Source organism: Vanellus vanellus (genome assembly GCF_965231255.1).
Source record: "Vanellus vanellus genome assembly, chromosome: 1".
Taxonomy (NCBI): domain Eukaryota; kingdom Metazoa; phylum Chordata; class Aves; order Charadriiformes; family Charadriidae; genus Vanellus; species Vanellus vanellus.
In genome coordinates, this window is record NC_138905.1 from 202152139 (window position 1) to 202173372 (window position 21234).

At 38.2% G+C, this 21234-nt stretch overlaps 1 protein-coding gene across 2 annotated transcripts in view; it reads left to right on the forward strand.

The window, feature by feature from the left end:
* Positions 1-203: 203 nt before the first annotated feature.
* Positions 204-21234, forward strand: part of MICU2 (mitochondrial calcium uptake 2) — a gene marked incomplete at its 5' end in the record, with an annotated part of 146541 nt that continues 125510 nt past the window's right edge. For both annotated transcript variants that reach the window (XM_082498207.1, XM_082498208.1), the window contains one exon: positions 204-485. In XM_082498207.1, coding sequence (XP_082354333.1) covers positions 204-485 — 282 coding nt within the window. The remainder of the gene's footprint in view (positions 486-21234) is intronic.

Here is a 21234-nt window from a genome sequence, read left to right on the forward strand (position 1 = left end):
CGGTGGCGCCGGTCACTGCTGTGAGACACTGCGTTACCTCTCTGCCAGGACCGTCCCCTCCGGTTTGCGGGTCGCTTCCCTCCCGCTGCGCTCTCGCAGGGGACAGCACGATCCCGACGGGACAGAGCCACCCCCGCCCCGCCGGGCGGGCGAGCTGGCAACCAGCAGCCAACGGCTCCGCCGCCTCGGGCCCAGCTCTGCGCATGCGCTCCGCAGCGCCTCACGGCCGGCGGCGGCGGGGCCGGTTCGATGTCGGCGGCGCTACGGCGGCTTCCGGGAAGATGGCGGCGTGGAGAGCGGCGCTGGCGGCGGGCGCCCGCGGTCCGCTGAGGGGGCGGCTCGCCGGGCTGCGGCCCCCTCGGAACCAGCGGCGCCCGCCCAGCTGGAGGGTCGCCGTCGCCGCCACTGCCGCCCTGGTGGGGGGAGGCTCCCTGGCGGCGTGTTACAGCGGGCGGCGGGGCGTGTTCCCGACGGTCCTGGCTCAGGTAAGGCGGTAGCATCCCCGCGGAGGCAGCCTCGCCTCCCGCCGGCGGGCAGGGCCGGGCGGGCCGCGGGGGAGGGCTGGGGCCGGGCGCGGGGTTGGGGGCGGGTCGGCGGGGTGTCCGTTGGCGGGCGCGGAGGAGCGGCCTGCGGGCGGGCCGGGGTCCGCGGTGGTCAGACCTCGTCTGCCTCAGCGCCGTGAGGCGGGACCCGGCGGCGGGCGGGAGCCCTCGTCGCTCGGGTCGCCCAGCAGGTACGCGCGTCCCCGGCCCCCTTTGGCAGTAGCCGGGATCAGCACCGCCTCGCTTAAACTCGGCTCATCGAGGGGGACTTTGCCGTTTGTCTCAGGGGAAGAGGGCAGGAGGTGCCCGTAGCGCCGAGCGTTTCCCCCCTCCGCCTGACAGCCCTGGCCGCGCAGCCTGAGGAGCAATGTGGTGTGGCGAGCACACGGGCTGCGGTGAGCTCCTCGCTTTGCTGGGAGCTTCCAGAGCTTGTCTTCCTTCCACGATGCCCAGTCTACACGTCAGGTGCTGTTAGACAGTCGTGCACCCTTTTTCCCCCCTTAAAACAAAAAGAATATTTCATGAAAATAGCGTTTTTCAGTCTCGTCTGAAGTGCATCGCACATAACAGGATGATTTTCCTTCAGAATGCGTGCTATGGGTGTTAAAATGTGGTTTGCCTTGGAGCATCAGTGCATGCTCAGAAGGTTATGTTCAAGGACAGATAGTCATTATTTACAAAGTAATCTTCTCAAGTTCCAAAATACAGTTATGCTTCCCAACTTTATTTTTTAATGGAGGTAGTGAACTTTTTCCTGTTCTTCCTTCGGAGAAGAAGTTCCTGTCAATTAGAGCTGGTTAGGTATTTCAAGACTGAAAGACCTAAGTGTCTTTTAGGCCAGAGGGTTTAGATGGGATGGGAGGAGGAGGTCAGTGTGTACTTGCAGTACCATTCATCTACTTCTATCTAGGATTTTGGAAGTACTCAACAGTTTGTATGCTTCGATATCCTGTGTCTTAACAGATATTGAACAGACTAAACTGCAGGCAGGTGAATAGTCACCTGATCTATACTTGAGTCAAGAACAAGGAATGATTTTTATTTTTTTTTAATTGCAGTCTTAATTGCAGAAAAATTCTAAGCTGCTTCTTCTTAGGAAACTCCAATTTGTCTGTATAAGCATGTTTCTAGTTTAACTATTAGTCCTGATTCTTTGGACAGCGCATGTTAAAACTGTGGGTTTCTGTATATAGCTCCCAGTGAGGAAGGTATACATTATTCCACTAGAAATCCTACTGGAAACATATCTCCTCACTGTAAAGAGCCAACAGAATATGATTTGACATTTACTTATGTGATGTTACATTATGTTTAACAAGTCTTGTCATTGAGAGCAGTTTCATATATATATGGGACTCGTGTAAGTAGATTTGTATGTAGATATATATAAAAAGTGTTACATGCTGGGAGTAATCGCTTTTAAAGGGTGTTGAGTGAAGCAAACAAGTTCTAGGTCGTGGACAGTTCTACAAGCACACTTTTTAATCCTCTAGGGGGACTCTGAAAGGCTACAGCTTATTGAATTTATTCATTTTTGGAGACAGTAAATTGATGGACCCTGCAAATTTTTAAGTAGTTTATTCAATTTAAACTTTTCAGTTTTCCAATAATAAGACTGTTCGAGATGCTGTTGCAGTTACAGGCAAAAGTTCTCCTTATGTCCTGTACTCCATGTTGCTGTAGTTAATGTACTGCGCTTTTTAAAACTACTTAACAAGTGGACATGCAGAACATGACACTAAAGCCTGTATACTGGAAGTGGAACTGAGTTGTAAAAGCTAATGAGGAACAGAGTGACAGAGCCAAAGTAACGTGCTGCATTTCTTTTAAGCAGTTTAGATGCTACTTGTGGCTCCTTATTGACAGAAGGAGAAAATACTCAAAAGCCAAACAGTGTTGAAACAAGTATGTCACCTTTAGTTTGTTTTGGAGCAATCCTTTTTCTCTTAAGAGCTTGTGAAATCCTGTACGTTCAGATGCTTCTCACATTCTAACAGTGGATAACTACTTTCTGTTATGATTCTTTTTCATTATAATTGATCTTAAGCAGCCTTGCTTGAGATTGTGCTTGCAAACAATTATGAACTGTTTGTTCATGTTGCAGTATGTTATGTAGTGGAAGTGTTTGCAGCATACGTATATGAAATGATATAGATTAAGGCAACTATTTGAAATTAAGCAGCGTAATTTTCATTATCATTATGGTAATAAAGGAATAGGTAATGGAAATGTTTATATTCTATCTTATCAACCAGGCCTAGCATTTGGTCTTGAGAATGCAATGAGACTACGCTACAGTGCTTCCCTGTTTTCCTTGGTAATATAGTCTTACTGTTGAATCATAAGACTTAATTGCTGCAAAATGGGTGGTAATTACTTAAAATACTTCACAAAGTGAAGCTGATAAAACAGCAATTTATCATCATGGTGTAAAGCCAATGGAATATGATTTTATGTTTAGTTGTGTGGTGGTTTTCAGCAGCATTGTGTTATATTTAACAAATCCTGTCATTAAGACCAATTTCATATATGTATAAGACTCTTGTATAAGGAAATGTCTATGTAAGTATATAAAGTGTTAGATTTTAGCATAATTTGAGCCACTGAGTAAATTCTCATTCTTGTCCTAAGTGAGATGCAACGCCTATTAATAGCTTTGTTGTAGAATCAAACTCTTCATTGTAGATACTTGCTCTTTATTTAAAGTAGTTGAAGTTGATAACTCTATTTAGATTTTCCATTAGTCTTGATAAAGCTAATCTATCAAACTAGTCAGAAGTTTTTCAGCTATACCTTGTTCTAGGCAGCTTCAGAGATCCAATTTACTCTTGAAGCTGGCAAACAGCACATCAAAGCTAAAGTTCTGTAAATCCAGTATTTATTCTTTTTTTTTTTTCTTCTGAAGCTATTCATTATTTTAAAATCAAAGACTGGTACCTTTGGCACCTAGTTTCTTAAGCCTTTGTTTTATTCCAGTCCTCATATGCTGTTGCAGTGGGTTTAATCCTGCTTGTGTTGATTGTTGACACTTCTGACTTCTGCTCAGAGTGAATGAAATTGAGCCTGTCTGCAGGTCTTTGCAGAATCAAAGGTCCTGCAGGGTCAGTTAATCTCTTTTCCTTTTGTGAGCTGTATGGGTAGTGTCTGGTTTATTTTATAGTGGCTTATGTTTGGTTACTGTGTTCTAATGTAATTGCTGTTTATTCTGGCAATAAGTTTTCAGTTTGGGTTTTGTTTTTTTTTTTTAACTTTTTTTGGCCCGTTTTTTATCAGTGTTTTCACTGCCACTTATCTGTTCTGACTTCTTGCATTAAGTGGGTAGCATATTAATAATAAAACTTTCTATATTTAATGTAACATTACCTCAGATGTAATCTCTCATACTAACTGTCTCTTTAGAGCTTCAGTAAGTGATTTATGAAGTTATTTTCATCCTCTTCATTTGTTGGTCTACTGTTTAGAAACATACAACTAATATGTATTGGAACAAGTCCTTAGTGCTGATTGTAAATCTTTACTGTACAAAGATTTTTTATAACAAAATTAATGTAATCTTTTTTTTTTATTTCTTACAGATACCAGGTTTAGTTCTGTCTGCACTTCTATTTAGCAGTGAAGCTACATTGACAATATATAGCCAGATACATTGCCAATATAGGCCAGATATAGCCTGTGCTGGGAAAAACTAGATAAATTTTTTTAAATTAAATGAGCTAGTCAGCTTGTATGAAGTGGGGAAAAAAGGAGGGAGGGGTGTGTAAGAGCTTTTGTTCTACCAGTGTAACTTAGAATAGGGGTTTATGTTGAAGTTCACTAAAAGTGTCAGCCAGGTCAAAAATGGACGTGCAGCACTACACACTGCAGTGATACTATACAGGCTGCTTTTTTTCTTTACTAGTGTAATTCAAATGCCACAATGGTATATGATTTGTAACCTTGATCAGACTTGCAGTATTGTCTATTGCGTCTTTATTATCTCAGAGCTTGCAGTTTGCAATACTAATGTGCCATTACATGGCCTAAAGCTGTTGGAATTGTTTGGTTAAAGTATGGTGTTTATCGTGAGCTAGCCTTGCAGTCTGTTAGGGTACCTTTATCAGAGTCAAGAATCAAGTATGTGGTTGCCAAAGAGTGTGCAAGTGAATTTGGAATGGTGCACATCAACAGGCTGTAGCATTTTGTGAGAGGCAATGACTCCTGCCTCCCCACTCCAACTAAATTTGGAACTGCCGAGGGACTGTAGCGTTGATCTTGTACGTGCACAAACTGCAAATTATAAGAAAACCCCGAGATGCAGCAAGCTGCTAGAGGTAGCATCTCCTGCCCCTGCTGAGTTTTTTGTGGATATGTCTAGTCTCTAGTTTCAGAAAGAAGAATATAGTTTGATTCACCGTTGAAAAGTTGCCATCCCTGCAGAGTGTCATATTTTGTGCTGAGTCTAAGTCACTGTTTTCCAAATGATACCGACTGGCGTTGTTACTAGCACATATATGAAGTTATATTCATGCAAGGCCTTGTCTCTTTGCTGATAAACGTGATTTTGTTTCAGCATTCTTTTTCTAGGGTTGCAGGAGCATTAGTTGGTACTTAAATATTTGATACTGCTTACCTGAGGTAAACTGGAAAACGCAACTTCCTAACAGCCCTTTTTTTTTTTTTGTCGGTTCATGTTAATACTTTCTGTTACATGACTGTAGTCTAATTGGTTCTCTTTATCATACCGTTTCTACTACTGCTTGTGTTGCATCAGCAATGTGCTACAGTTCTTCCAAATAAGAAGATACTTGATTCCTGTCCTGGAGGTCCTAAGCAAATACATACATTATATTTGATCATACTGAAAATCCTAAGATAATGCTCATAACAATGGTCAACAAACCATTTTTATTTTTTCTAGTGTCTGATATTTCTGAAATTTTCATTTTATTTAAAATGTGTTTATTGAAACAGTCCTCTTTTGGACTGTGTTAAATGTGTTATTTCACTTTAAGCTGTATTGAATGTTTCACTGTTTTCCAGTTTTCCAGTGATAACGATTCTTAAGAGATGGAAAGATAGCCACACATGGTAGTGGTAACTTTATGTGTTGCAGTGATATAAAAACTGTTATTCCAAGGAACTGGGAGTAAAATACTTCTAATGATTAAAACTAGAGCTTAGACTAGTTTTCCGGGGCTACATACATAACCACCACAAAAATGTCTTTTGGAACTATTGCCTTACACTGTTTAAAGAAACCAGAGTACTCTAAAGGATTCCCCAAACAGCGGTTTGTTCAGGGAAGACCCCCTTGGTTCTGCCACTATGGAAAAGGCAAAACTATATACTGGAGGACCTCTTTACAAATCCCAGGACTGTGGAGAACTCAGAAAGCGCCACAATTCATAGGATAATCTATGGAGAGTGCTTAAATTAAATACAATTCTTAAGTTTATCAGGGGGTTGGTAGACATCTCTGGACTCCCAGACTTGGAAGCTGATAAAAATGGTTTAAAAAGTTTGGAAGTCCTATCTGTGTTTCTTGGTGACGCTTTGAGATGTGCACTGTGTCTCCAAAGAGATGAATGTTGAGTTAGAGTTGTTTTAGACAAGTTCTGATATATTGTACGTGGGTTTCACTCAGGTAAAATTTCCATCCCAAATCAATGGGTGATTTGCAAAATGTCTACTATCAGCATGTTACCTGTTTAGTGTATTTTTACTTGATTGGTTACTTCTGGCATAAATGTGTGTAAAATATATTCATGGTGTTTTCAGTGGCCCTCATTGTATGCATCCAAAACAAGTTGTGTGCATGTCAAAAGCAGCATTTTGTTTGAATCATTTGAAGTAATTGCATTAGAGCGGTGGAAGGAAGAAGTGAGTAGCTCTGGGATTTTGATGGGTTTTTACACATCCTTTGTATCCAGGACCACTTTGTGACTTAAGTTATGCTTCACTACTTTTTGCCCACAATTTCTCACTCAGTATATTTCTGAATATTTTTTGTACTAGATGATGTTATTTAGGAAGGCAAGCCATGCATAATAACTGCATGATTTCTTGGTGTTGGCAGATAAAAAGTATATATGTGGCATTTGAATTCAGTCACCAAATAGGAAAAAAAAAAATAGTGTATTTCTTTGTAGGAATCATTGTTTAATCTGTAAGTTACATGTCAGTGTTGAAATTGTGAGATACTGGCAAATCTTGTTAGAACGGGAGTTTTTGTGGGGGTTTCTTTGCAATGTGTTTTAAAAGCCCAGTTCATGCTAAGGGAAGAACGTTACTGTTAAGATGAGGTGTCTTGATATAGACCTGGGATAAAATTGTGTAAGGTTTTGTAGTGACGTATGGAATCGCCTGGAGGGAAGAATGAGGTTCTAAAATAAAACCAGAAAGAGTATGTACAGTCTAGTCTGAGAAATATACAGGAAAATTCTTGTGCTTACTCCATCGTAAAAAGAAAAAAATTGCCCGCCTTTGCTGGATAAAAGATCCTGTAATAGTTTTTGTGTCCTAAGTAATATTTCAGTGTTAATCTCTGAGTCTTTATTCTATTAGAAATGAATCGAGAATGCAAATGTAACAGCACATATAATAGATTAGTAGGATGCTTACAAAGTAAAATTAAGCATGTATAAAATAAGTCTGCAACATAATGCTTTAACAGGCTTTTGAAACTTAATGCAAATATTTTTAATCCACATCAAAATTGCTCCTCAGTGGTAGCTTGCAGGCTTTAGAGAAGCCTCGTATTTGAATTCTGCTGGTGCAAACCTGACCACATGGTTGGATCATTAATGTTTAAAATCTATGTAGTAGAAGAGGACCATGTAAAAATCACTGACCCATTGTGGGTTGGCGCGTTTTTAAATAAGGATTATTCTTTTTTATATTTTTTTTTTAAACCTCTTCCCTGCTTTACCTTGTCCCTTGCTTAAAACATTGTCCTTCCGTTTTTTTGCATCTTATTTTGCTGCTGACCATTGTTGTCTCTGCATGACAGAATGTATTACGCTGTATGAAGTGGACTGGGACGCAGAGCACGGAGCCAGGCAGTGGTCCCCTGCTCAGCATTAGATTTCTGTTCTTGTTGTAGCACGGTTGGAAAGGTGTTAGAGGATTTCTTACTGCATCTTCAGGTTGGGTCCTTGAACCATCTGCAGGATGGTGCCTTGGTGCCTTTAAATCTTCTGTCCACTGCAGAATCTGCAAAACTAGGAGCTTCTGGGGGGGGACGGGACAGGCGCAGTTTGATTCAAGGTGCTTTGAACCTGTGATGTTTCTTTACAGAAGTGCCCAGCACTGGAGAGGGTCATTGTCAAGGTGCAAGCAGGGCTCTTGTTGGCATGTGGTACCATCCCTCTGCCAACTTTGTGGTTTACTTTCTGCTGTATCTCTACTGCTACATTTACTGTCTTGATAAATATTACAGAAGAATGTTGTCTTAGGTAATGGCAAGGCAGTCAGCTCTATAGGTAAATGCGTTAAATGCTGCCTGGTTTTGGATAATCAATTTTTTATTGCATCACCGAGATATCGACAGTCCATGGCTACATAAGAGAGTTTAACGCAGTTCATGAGTATGCCTTCTGACTCTGGTATATGTTGTCACAATACCCCCATTAAATTTTTTCTTTACCATGCGTCTAGAAGTAAACTGAAGTACTCCGATGTAATTGGTTTGATTCTGTGCATTTACATGCCTTGATAACATTGTTGTGTCATTTAGAATGACTGAGTTCCAGTTAATAGTCCCAAAATATTATGAAAAAAGTATGTCTTCAAAAAATGCATTTTAAACATTTTAAAACATTCCTTCAGTTTTTAAGCATCAATAAATATGAATCTCCCATGCAAGAAGAGCTCTTTGGAATTGGATTGCCAGTTCAGCCTACCCTAATCTTTTCTCTTTTCCTTAAATGCACTTCAGTCTTTCTGAAACTGTTCCTCTTGTGCAGCCAGCCAGGGTAACCTTAGCTACCTCTTGTTTGATTCTGTATTTCACTGTGTTATGGAAATACTGTATGTATCAGATGTCCACCAAGCAGTCTAAATCAATAACTGAGATATTAAATATATCACAAACATCATTCTCAGCATTAGTGACATACAGACATTGTCATGTTTTGTGCCTAAAATAGAATGTGGTATAGAGAGTATGGAATCTGTAGGACCATGATGTTATGATTAATTATAGACTTAAATATTACTTATGGATGTGCATTTGTTTCTTAACTTTAAATATACAGTATCCTTTTTAGGTTTTTGAATGTGAGCTATTTATATTCTGAAGTTTAAAGCTAAAATTTAACTGTCTTTCATCTGATCTGCCACCTTTTACTTGAATTCACTCTTGCTATATGATTTCAGTGATTAAATAAAATCTAACAAACATTCTTTCTAGGCACTTTGATGCATGTGGACAGATGGGGTGAGTTAAGATGCGTGGTTTTCTTGTGTTTCTAGCTACTGTTTTAATTGCAATGTAATAAAAGGTTAGTGTTTGAGAGTTTTTGGCTGCTTATGTTAGTGGACAAACATAAACAAATAATAAAATGCCTTGCCTGAGAATCAGAAAAACACTTTTGAATAGAAAGAATTTCACAAAGTGATATTCTGATTTTTAACAAAGCCCCCAGAAAAGAAACTGATATTTATTTACTGGCCATACGAGACTTTTCCTCCAGTAAATACTCTAGATGGTTTCAGAATAGATGTAATGTTTCTTTTTTACCTGCTTTCTTAGATGGAAGCTCTGGTGTTTTGTGTTTGTGGTTTTTTTTTGTTGTTGTTGTTTGTTGTTGTTTGTTTTTTTTTTTTTTTTTTTTTTTTAAAAAAACAAACTAGGAACATAGTGTAATTAGCCTTTTTTTTTGTAAGAAATGATCTGTTGTGTACAAGCAATAGCATCTATTCTCCCGTTACTGCTGTTTGTCACTGTTTTTCAAATGTATTTGCTGGATTAGAGTGAGAGCTCTGTATTACACTTCCTTGCAGACCTTTGTGTAAAGACTGTGGCTGGCTGAATGTGGCTATTCCTAACAAGCAGTGCAGCATCTTGAAAACATATGGTAGCCAGAAAAAGAAGAAATAACTCAATCTACTTTAATTTGTTCTGTGGAGAAACTTATATAGACTTCACTGGTGATAGCTGTAACAATGGCATTAGGTCTATTTATTTCGTCTCCTTATTTTCTGCACTGGATACGTTTAGGTCACTAAATTTTGGTACATTGTAATGTTGTCTAATTTTCTTTGTACTATGGTTCTTATAATAAGGTTACTTAACATAACTAGGCTTGATTTTGTTTGAATAATAATCCAGAAAGAAACTAGGTGAAATAATCAAAGATAAATGACAGATAAAATTGTGTGAAATGCTCCTTCAGAATACATGTAGTAGGCTGTATCTCCTTACTGCTACTCCTGAAGGTTTTTATTACACTATGAACTGAAAGATGAGAAGGGAGTCTTGTCAGCTTCAAACACCAAACAGCATTGAAAGTAGTTTCTCAAAGTTTGTGTTCCTTTCAGGGTAGGAGAAATTTCAAGAGTGACTGTCTTGCACTGATGAGGTCTATAAAAAGCAGTTATAGCAGATGTAGCTAATAAATATTATCTTATCAGCACTGATACCTTCCCTGCTCCTTTGCCAAATCAGCAGAGAAACTCCTTCATCTCGCTCCAAAAACTGCAAAGACTAACTCTAGAATAGATGAAAAATTTACATGCAATTAAGAAAATCAGTGTTTCCAGAAGTATTTTTTTTCTTAATCTTTATTCTTTTAAAAGTAGGCATTTTCTTTTATAATGCCTATTATTGGAGATACTGCTATATTACATTAATAATCTATTAGCAAATTATAATGCAATATTAAAATAAATTACATTGAACTGCATATAAAGCTATATACATTTGTAATGTAAATTTATACTTTATGTATATTAGTAAGAGTACCATAGTATGCATATGTGTAAAATATACTTAAAATACAGACGATGTGAATGCAGTAATAAAAAATAAATATAATACTGTGTTAATAATGAAGTTATGTGATTTATTTTGAAAGTTTCTAATCTAAATTGTGGATATGGCCAGAATTTAAAGGTTGGGTTCTGCCTGAAGTTCCATCAAAGGCTCCTTCTGGTGGCCCAGTAAGAGGCAGGGGGCTGCATGCTGCTGAGCCAGGCTGGGCTTTGAACTTGACTGCGTGCGCACACTGACATGAAATCTTGCCAAGGAGAAAAGTGGAAAGTTCTGTGCTGTCAGCTTATTCACCATGGTGAAACAGACTTGGTAATTGTATTATATTCTCTCAAAAAGTTACCAAAATGAACTTTCTTTTTCAGTACAAAAGTCTTAATGGTTACATATTGACCACGTTATTTGATGGTCTGTGACTCCCTTTCTAAAACTTTGAAAATTAGAAGGCATCAGAGCTTAATGCCATAACTGACAGAAGAACTGGTTTGAGGTTGCAATATAGCTTCTGTACCAGTTGTCTACAAGTTTGTTTTTGAAGGAACTGTGGACTTATCTGGTAATTTGGTGTTTTTTTAAGAAAATGCAGAATCAGAATGATACTTGACATGGGGACTAAGATACTGCTTTTTACCTTTACTGTATAACCTTAAACTGTTTAAATGCAAAGTGACAGTGGTCTCGGTAGCCTGGACTTGTCACAAAACGAAATGTTTTCCCTTGATCCTTTACTTGAGGGTAAGGCATTCCGGTATGGTTCTTCCTTAGGAACGCAGTAACACTGATGGATGAAACATCTGGCACCCTTTTGTACTGGAAAAAAATGCTCAATGGTCTTAGGCATAAAGGAATACAGTAGTATCACTGGTGTATTTGAGAACAAGTAAAAAATGACAGGCTTCTGCTGAAGATGAGAAACAGCAGGAACAAACATTGTAATATCCAAAAGACAAAAAAACATACAAAACATGCATCAGTATAAAGCCAGGGTTTTCCAAATGCTTTTATCTAATGTAGAGCACTAATATAAAACCTGTACTTTTCAATGGGGAACAAATGAGGAGAATTGATACTTGATTTAGTTGTTCACATTGGATGAACTTCTGGTTCTTAATGCATAACTAGTCTTCATGAGATCCATCTCTACTTAAGATTAGCTTTTCTGTTTCTTGCAGTGAGTTGTGTCCACAGTAAAACATCCCAGAGAGTTGCTTGTTTGTTTGCTTGAGTTTTTTTTTTTTTTTGAAAAGAGTTTTGGTACTAACATGCGTAGATCAGAGAAAATATTTTTTTAAGTGCTTCAGACAAGTGCAAGATCTGGTTTGTCTTCCTGAAGTTTTTGTGTCACTAATGTCATTTAGAGGAATACTATTTATTTAATGGTGCAGTTACAGCTGCTACTTAGAAAATGTGGACATGTTTTAGTAAGTTTGCAGTTGGGGAAATGTAGTCTTTCATATTCTGATTCTACAGAAATCCTATGGTTAGGCCAGGGATGTTTATAAGCACGTGAAAAACAACTGAGTGATGGAAATAGAGCTACTTAAACAATATGCAGATTCTATTTGTGCTCAGTTGGGTGAGCTCTACAATGTGCAGATGCTTTTTTTATGCCGTGGCTTATTTTGTCTGAAATTATTTTCTTCTAACCCTTCACCAGATTATCTGGTAGCACATGCTGCTATTTATTCTTTACTCAAGTGACAATTTTTTTAAGCTCTGGGAACTCTTTATTTAAATTGGATGTAGCCAGACCTTTCCATATGGACACTTCTCAACAGAATCTTAAAATATTTTGGGATTAATTTATAATAGCTAAACATGTTGTTTTGTGGTGTACAGTTAAAATGTGTATTTTAATTTGCCATTCAAATTAAATCAATTTTGGTATTATATCAGAGCTGGAGTTTGTTTTTATAGCTTGGTGGTTATTGAATGTGTGTATATTACTGCCGCAGTATTTCTCCTTCTAGGAAAAAAATAATTGTTCATTTTTCACACAGGGCTGTAGCTAAGCACTTCTGTAAAGAAATTTGCGTGTGTCTGTCTTGAGCTCTCTCCAGCAACTTTCTTGAAAAAGAGTACTAAAGACCTAAAAGTCATAGTAACAGCATTTAAGCTATGACCTATGGGGAGGACTCAACATGGAAAACAATAATGGCAAAAACTAAAGCAAGTCTTCTGTTTCTGGATTTTTAAAAAAATCCATTAAAACTTTAAATTTTCAGCTTAGCTGAAGAATCATGATGGACAATAAACAGTGTAAAGTGTATAAAGTTACTTTTTCCTAGAACAGAGTGTTTTCTTTTATTCTGAATATGCTTGTTGTGTGGAATGTTCCTACTCAATCTCCCATAAAAACATTGTAGGAAATTGCTGACATACTTTTTTCCCAGCTGCTGTTAAATTTGGAAAACTGACAATGTCATAGTGCCAAATGGTGTTACATGTTATTCTTTAATTTTAAGATTTATGTTGTCAATTCTCTTCAGCCTCAAAAGTGAAAAACATAAAGAAAAAGCTAAAGATTTAGGTGCACCGGAAATGTTGCATGTTTTAATTAAGCAGACTTTGTATAGCAATAAATACTGTATTCTTTATGCGAATACCTCTCTAAAAAATAATGCACTCCCACTGTTAATATGCCATCTGTTTGCTGAATGTTTATCCTGGGTACCTCATTTTATAATTTGTGATGAAGAGGTCCCTTGGCAGTACTTCTTATTGAAATGACAGCAATGCGATCAAGATGCATTGTAAGATATAGTGATTCGCAGACAGATTCCTTGGTGTAAAACTCTTAAAGCGGTGTATATATATGTTCCGCTACAGATAGCTTTTTCTTTGCAGTGAATGCTCATGTTCTGTGGCAGTGGTAGGAGGCACCACTTCCAGTATTGCTGAGTACTCATACTGACAGCAAACAGGGAAGAAGGATTATTCTGAGAGTCATCATGTGGCTGAATCCTTTGTGGGAAGGATTTGTGAGACTGTAGTTGTGGGAGTAATGGGGCATCTTTTTTGCTTCTTCATCCCCTAATTGCTTGTTAGTTAGATCTTTGTGCGTGTCTGGAAGTCTTCCCTGCAGGACTTCTTCCTCACAGCAGGCACTACAGGATGAAGTTGTGCAGAGTGTCCTGAGTCCTCTCTCCTTTGCGTAGCCTGTGGGTTAGGTCACTCTCCCTCCATCACTTCCAGGACCAGCAGGCTCCACATGAGGGACTGCTCTGCACTGGCACTTGCCAGCAGGAAGCAATGCTTGTTTCTACTCCCTCCATTGATGAACCAGAGGGGCTGAGCAGAATTAGAAGGTGGTGGATAATGGCAAGTAGACACAGTGGCTCTGGACCAGGCCGTGTAGGGATTAAATTCTGGATGTGGTGTTAATATGATGGAATCAGACCCTTCCGTATGGTTCAGTAGAGTGTGTGTGTGATTGCATATGACCTCTATAAATTCATGTTATGTACATCTGCTTCTGGCCATCAGAAATATCCAGTTGCTCTGACTAGATGACCGCATTGGATTTAAAAGTTGCTCGCAGTTGTTTGAAGCGTGTTACACTTCATACGTACAGTGTTGATTGTCACCCTGGAGGTCATACCTAAGCTGTTATTTTGCTACTTCAGACCTGGAGATTGTCACGTTTCCCATCACTGCATGCTTGAGGGACACTTCTAGCCCATTTAGTTTCCCTGTAAATGCATTTGGCAAAATGAAGTTGATAGAGGCAATATCCTTTATTAGACCAGCTGCTGTAACTGGGAACATTATGTAAGCTTTTGGTCACCACACCAAGCTGCAGAATGTGTCTTCTCTGTTAGTAAACTTTGAATAGACAGATAATGAGTTACTGATGATGATAAGGTTATGTTGAGGTAGCCGTGAGACAATAGTGATCTGCTTTCATTTGTGGGAAAAAAAGTAAAGTGGTTTTATTGTAGTTGTCTCAAAAAATGTTATTTTATGCAATAAGTATAAAAAATAGCGTAATTAATTTTCCATTGTTCATAAAATAAGTGTCCATGAAATGTCTGCCATTCAAGGAAATTAAATTACTATTATATTTATTTATAAGCAATTTACCTACCACATAACCAACCTGTTAATGGTAAAACAGTGCTTTGACAAGAGACTAAGTTGAACTTCAAGGTAGGGTGATGTAGTGTAAGGTTCAGAAATCATAAATCAAGCCTTGAAATTGAACTGGCTGAAAAGGTAAGGTTTTTATTTAAGGTCACATGGATTCTTTTTATTGATTTTTTTGAACCTCCAGTCTTGAAACTTCTGAATTGTGCAAGATAGAAGTTTTTCAGTGAAAGCTGAATAACTTTCTCAGTATTATGAACAGTAATATGACTTTAACGCTATCGAGTGCTTTGCTAGTATTCATGATGAAACTAAGTGGCAGGATCAATATATATATATACACACTTTGCATACCCTTGACGTGAGAATCAAGAGTAGCAAGGATCTTGATGAGTTTTTTGGTGGCATTTGTTAAATCTGAAGGTGAGAAACTTCCTCGAAGTGCCAAACTGCACTACTTACCACAGTGAAAACAAGCCTTTAACAATAGAAAAAGGGCTGTAAAAACTGATGACTGCTTTCATCCTGTGGAATTTCTAGCTGGTTATCCATTTCATATCCTATCTCCTTTTCTCATAGTACAAGTTTGCTCCATATAGCTGATTTTCTTGATTTGTTAAGTTGAGGGCTAGTGACCTTCAAGTTCCTCCAGATGGAAGGGGGGAAAGGATCACTTTCCACATAGAGGAAACTAGAGAAAGTTATAAGTTTTTTTAAAAGGGAGGGGAGGGAGAATTTTCATTACATGGAAATAATTCATCTAGCAAATATAAACTTGGATTATCTTTCTGTCTACTGTTTTTGTATGGTGTCTTGTACATTGAGATCAATGTTAATGGGAGGGTTCTCATGCACTGCAGCAAAACAGATATAAGTATACGTTAACCTGAGCTGTAAGTTCTGGATTGTGTTTTGCTGGGGGAGTAAAATGTCCCCTCTGTTTTTTTGTGGGTGTGTGGGAGTGTGGTGTTGCAATTCATTTTTCTCCAACTCTCCTCTTTATCAGCATGGGAATAGCTGTGTTCATAATGCCAGGTTTGATACGGAATTTTAGTGGCCTTGTGTTAAAAGTAACAAGGCCGCACTTGAGCATAATGATAACTGTGCTGGGAAATCCTGCGCATCTGTATTTGTGTACAGAAAGCCTCAGACTTCCCTTCCTGTAGTAGTAAGTTTTCTGGAGAACTGGCACCAGTATTTTTTCAGTTAATTTTTTTCCCACTGAACACAAAGCAGGTTGGTGTGGTCTGCCACACAGGAGTATGTCTCTTGACAATATTAGGAAGATTTCTACTGCCTAAGACAAGAATAGCAGAGGTAATTTTTCAGAATAAGGAGAGTCTGAAGGTTGGGATATGAAATATTTAGGCTCAAATCCGTGATCTGGATAGAGCACAACACAAAGCTCAGTGTGCATCTTTCATATCACAGGTAAGTGTCTCATCAACCACCTTATTAGGTGTTCTAGGATGATTTTTTTTTTTTTGGTTGAACGAGAACAACAAAATCTCATACGTACTGAAACTGTGATCATCTTTTCCTGCCAGTCCAGATACTTCAGGACTTAAAACCAGTCTTATATTAAGTATATGTAAGGCCAATTTATAAAAAAGAAAAAGCTTTCTGGAGAGTTGTCATTTTTTTTTAAGTAAAAATATTTAGATTCTTATGGTATGTTATCAGTTTTGAAAAGAAATGTATCATCAGCTTTTCTCTATCCTCTCAGTTTACCAAGAACTTCTTGAAGGGCTTTTTTCTGAGGCTTAGAGTCAAAGTAATTGTTTTTTTGAGCATTTAAAAGGTTCATGCACAGATAACTTGGTGTTCAAAGTACATTTGGTTCAGTGTAACTCATGTAAGCATCTGTGTGAACTGTATCATTAGTTTAATTTTGCCTGGTTTAAAACCAGTATTAGATTAGAGTTGGAAAGATAACGCAATAATTTACCAAGTGCTAAACTGGGTTTAAAATCCTCCTTAATGGTATAGCCTGAAGTATGCATCTCAGTTGTGTTAAAGATACTAAAGTTAAAAATAAACGGGAGGAGGAAAGGCATATCTGTGGTGTCAGCAAGGCATGTGGTAAGCTGATGTATAAAGGGAAGGTAATGGATCTGCTTGGATTCCAGCCAGCGGTGCCGGACGCGGGCATTCTGCCGAGGCACATTCCAGGGCATTAAGTGCAATCCCTTCCCCGAGCGTGCTGAGCCCTCTGTGTAATTCATCTTCCCTGCGGTCCACTGTGCTGGGGGCTGGACATACGGCTTAGCCCCTTTCTTTACCCATGCAACTTCTTGGTAATTGCTTTTTCAGTTCTGGGCAGTGTTTGACTTATGAACGCTTAGGCACGGGTAGCTCCGTTTGAATCTACTGTGCAGGCACTTTCAACTTGCTATTACTTTGAATAGGGTATTGGAATCTTATTTCTGCTCTAAATTTTTGATTGTGAGTAAATCATCTTTAAATGGCTTTTTGATGAATGTTTTTTAATTTATAAGCACTGTTGGTGTTAACATGCAAAGTTAAGTAGTGGTGGAATTTCCTTTTAACCTCTGTCCTGTTGGCAGCTTACTTTGATACTGCTGCTGTTTGCTACCTTATAGCAACACTGGAGGAAAAAACTGCATGATCCATTTTTGTGAACACAAAGAGGAGGAAGAGAAGGAAAAAGGAACTCACTTCCTAAAGGTGTCCATCTTCAACCTTTGAGAAGCATCATTCCCATTTCCCCCCTCAGTCTAATGTTCCACATTTTCCTATTTTCTTGGCCATTTAAAAGCAAGATGAATTAGGCATACAACTCCCTGTTATGCCTCCTAGAGTAAAAACTTTAAAGACATTCAGAAATTTGCAGGCTTGGCCACCTGCTCCTTCCTATGCTCAGAGGGGTGGGTTACCTCAGGTCTCCTGGTGACAAGTGTACACCATTTTGTGAAATTAATTCCTCCAAGGTTGTCTTTGATGAGCAGGATTATTTGGCCACTTGTTTTATGGAATGACGAGAGCAAGCCTGAATGTATAGACTGTAGCTTTGTATGTTTGATTGTGTGCAGCCCACTTACAACAAAGAAATGTTATGAAGGCATTTAACAAAATATAAATGTTTATAATATTATAGCTTTTAATATCAACTTTTCTTGCTCATGGCTATGATTACTTTCCATTGGTCTTGAAAAGCTGTTTTGTAACAAGAAGTTTCAGATAAATATTTGATGTCAAGCTGCGCTGAAATTAATGTAAAAGATATTAATATGCCCAAGGTAACTGTGACCTGCACTTTGTTGAGAAGCTGTGCCTTGAAAATATGAAATGAGCTGCACTTTTTACATGAGTGTTTGTATTCGCTTTTTAAGAGGCTAATGGCCAAAATCTATTTTTAAATAGCTTGTTTTTCTCATGTGTTGATAGCAATTAGTCCTTATTCAAAATGTACTACTACAAGCTAAGCTTGTGAAATTAAACTGACTTACCTTTCCTCTTTTTCCTGCCTCCTTAGAAAATCTTCCTACTTTAAGGGCTATATATTATTGTTTATAGTTGTGCATGCAAAGAACTAGAAACACTGGACAGTGGAAAGTATATAGGAAGGGATGGCATTTTCATTCTCTAGCACTGGGGATGTAGTGCAGTGATGTCTGTCCTCCTTCATTCCTACAGCCTTGCTCAAAAAGAGGCCAAGGTCCAAAAAACTTGTGTTGTGTTTGATGCTGTCATTTAACATTCTGTGTGCTTCTGGTACAAAGCTATTTACGTGTGGGACCTAAATAGCCATTCACAGCTGCTGCCAGCTTATACCCTGGTGATGATTATAGCTGCTCACCCTAGCACTGGGGAAACTTCTTTTGAACATAGTATTTTGATGAACACTGTTTCTTGGTCAGAGCCATTTTCTAACCCTGTTCATGTTTCACACATTTAGGAGAACTGACATTAAGCTCATCTCTGTTAAATATGGGAAGCCATAAGCACTTGAGAAGACAAGGGGTTTTTAAGGACAAATAGATGTAATTCACCAATAGCAGTGTGAAATGGTATAGAATATGCCTTACACTAGACAGTCTGTTGTGCAAACAGAAGAGTCATGCTTTGCTTTTGGCAAGTTCCTCTGGTTCTGATAGTACGCGTTTTTTGTTACTGTAGTTGAACATGTGTGCCAGCTGTTTAACTATACTTTTCTAATAACTTTTACTGAGGTTTCCCAAACATTTAGAGTGTTGGGTATCTAAAGAGAAATTAATACGAAGTTAAACCAAAGGCAGCAGTGTTTATGTGGAGAGAAAAAAAAATGTAACCCTGCGAAATAACCTGTCATCTCTTTCTCAACTCTGTTATCTATTCATTCCATAATCCTATCAAAATAAAGATAAGAAAATAAATATCTGAATCTTATGTTGATGCTCTTGTGTAGTGTAGAGTGGGAAAATGGCCCACTGGAACTTCTGATCTACTGTTCTCTCTTCCCAGGTAAGAATTTTCTAATTTTTTCTTTCAGTTGACTCTTATGTTGCCTTCCTCTTGCCTCTGAAGAGCATCCTTAGCTGCCGCCTTCCCGCTTTGAACTTCCAGGCTCTCTGTGCATTTTGATTCAAAAGAAGCATTTCTTTGAGGAAGAATTAAGAGCAGTATCCTATTCTGAAACTAAAAAATAACTGTTAAAAGTGAGCTACAGACGATGGAATTGGTTTGTTTCTACAGAAAGTAGTATAGCTTAGTCACTTTAAAAACCCCAAATATGTGCTTCAAGTCCATGTAGTAACCAAAGCAATTAACTTTTTTAAAATCCTTGCAACTAATTTGCACACATATTTGTACAGATATTGCTTTCTTGTATGATAGAATGAATAATGAGCACTTGTGTAGCTTAGTAAATAGGTGCAAAATATTGAATATAAATAATGAAAATACACACAAAATATTAATCAGAAAGGGTTATTTTTTAAGAGTTACTTTGTGTTGATGCTGAAAAGAGATACAGATTATCTTCAGTTGCCTTCTGTAATGCGTTAGGGTTTTTTAGCTACTGTATTAAAGATAGCTTGGGCTTCCCTCAGTAGAAGCTTTAATGACTAGCTTGAAGCCATTTTTTTAAAGGAATTAATATTTAGACATAACATTAGCTACGGGGGTAATTAACAGGTTTAGAATAATTAATGAATAAAATTGCAAGGACTGTAATTTGCATTGCCTAATATAAACTTTTAAGGCTTTCTTTAAAGGTTTTTTCTCATTAAAATGTTAAATTGGTTTTATTTCATGAACAGGGTATGGAAAAATATTGCTGTAATTTCTTTGTAGGCTCCATTTGACTTGACATTTCATTGAAATCAAGCCTGGATTAATAATTTACTCTTTTCTCCAAGATACGCTAGAGGTTCAAAAAAACTCATTTGGTATTGCTTATTTTAAAACCTCTGAAACTTCATTTTATTTTGTGATTGGATTTGCTTGGTTTTATAAGAAATAGTTATTTCACCTTTTAGTGCGTATTGGTGGGGAGAAGGGGGAGGAGGGAGAGAGATGGGATTTTGAGTTCTGTTTTGTTCCAAAAATAGCTCCTCACAAGGGTGGAGAAAAAACCCTTTAACTGGGACATCAGATGCTTGGATTATGGTTGGCATGCTCTGTTGATCTTTGAATTGGCTAAGTTGATAACATTCATACCTGAGAAGAACTAGAAGCACAACAGATATTTTAAGCGTGCACATTGTACCTAACTTTCTGTAGTTTGGTATTACTCCAAATTCATAATTGTACTTAGGAAGTTCCTTTCTGGTCTTCCAAATCATTATAAAAAATGGACATTACTAACTGATGGGGGAGTGACATCCCAAAGCTTCTGATCTCTGGTGTTAAATCTTTTGAAGTGGAAAAAATAATAGCTTAGAAAAACTTAATTGAAGATTGCTTCGAGAAAAATGTATTTAATAAGTGGTTGCTTAATTGACATGTGACCTGTAGGGTTAGAGATGCCAGACAGCAAAACTACAGTGAAAGAGCTGGGCTAAACTTTATTTAAATAATGCTTTCAGATGCTATTATACTTACAGATTGTAATCAAAATTGCTATTTTATCTAAAGCCCAAGTAGAGACTGTAAGAATTGGTACTTTATAATTATCAGTAAATTGCTCAGGCTACTGCTCAGCCCAGCTAATTGCTTTCCTTCCTATACTTTTTTTTCTAATCAAAGAGGAAACAAAACTGTGACCCATCTTAGTAATAGCCAACATTGTGTAGCACGAGCTCTCACGCTCACTGGCGTTCCACCAGTGAAGCAAGTTTTGTGCTACCGGTCTAATTGAGGTGCTTTTGGTTAGAAGGCAATTATGCTCCTTGAATGCAGCTGGGTATGGCAGGGCCTCGAGTGTTTATTTGGGATACCTCTTTCCCATCCCTAACAATGCATTGACCATTTGAAGTTGCTTCATTTGTAGAATGCTTTTAATTTCTATGTATAAATGAAGTAAATTACCAGGGTTTGGTTTCTTTTTCAATCTTTTAAGTATTGTCATGTTTCTAAAAAAACAATGGTGAGTTTTTACTGTCATTCACGGTTTTACTTCAGGGATAAACTAAAAATTCTTGCTTTTCTTGAATTACTCTGTCCATATGTGTCTGTACTCGATGCCTGCAACTG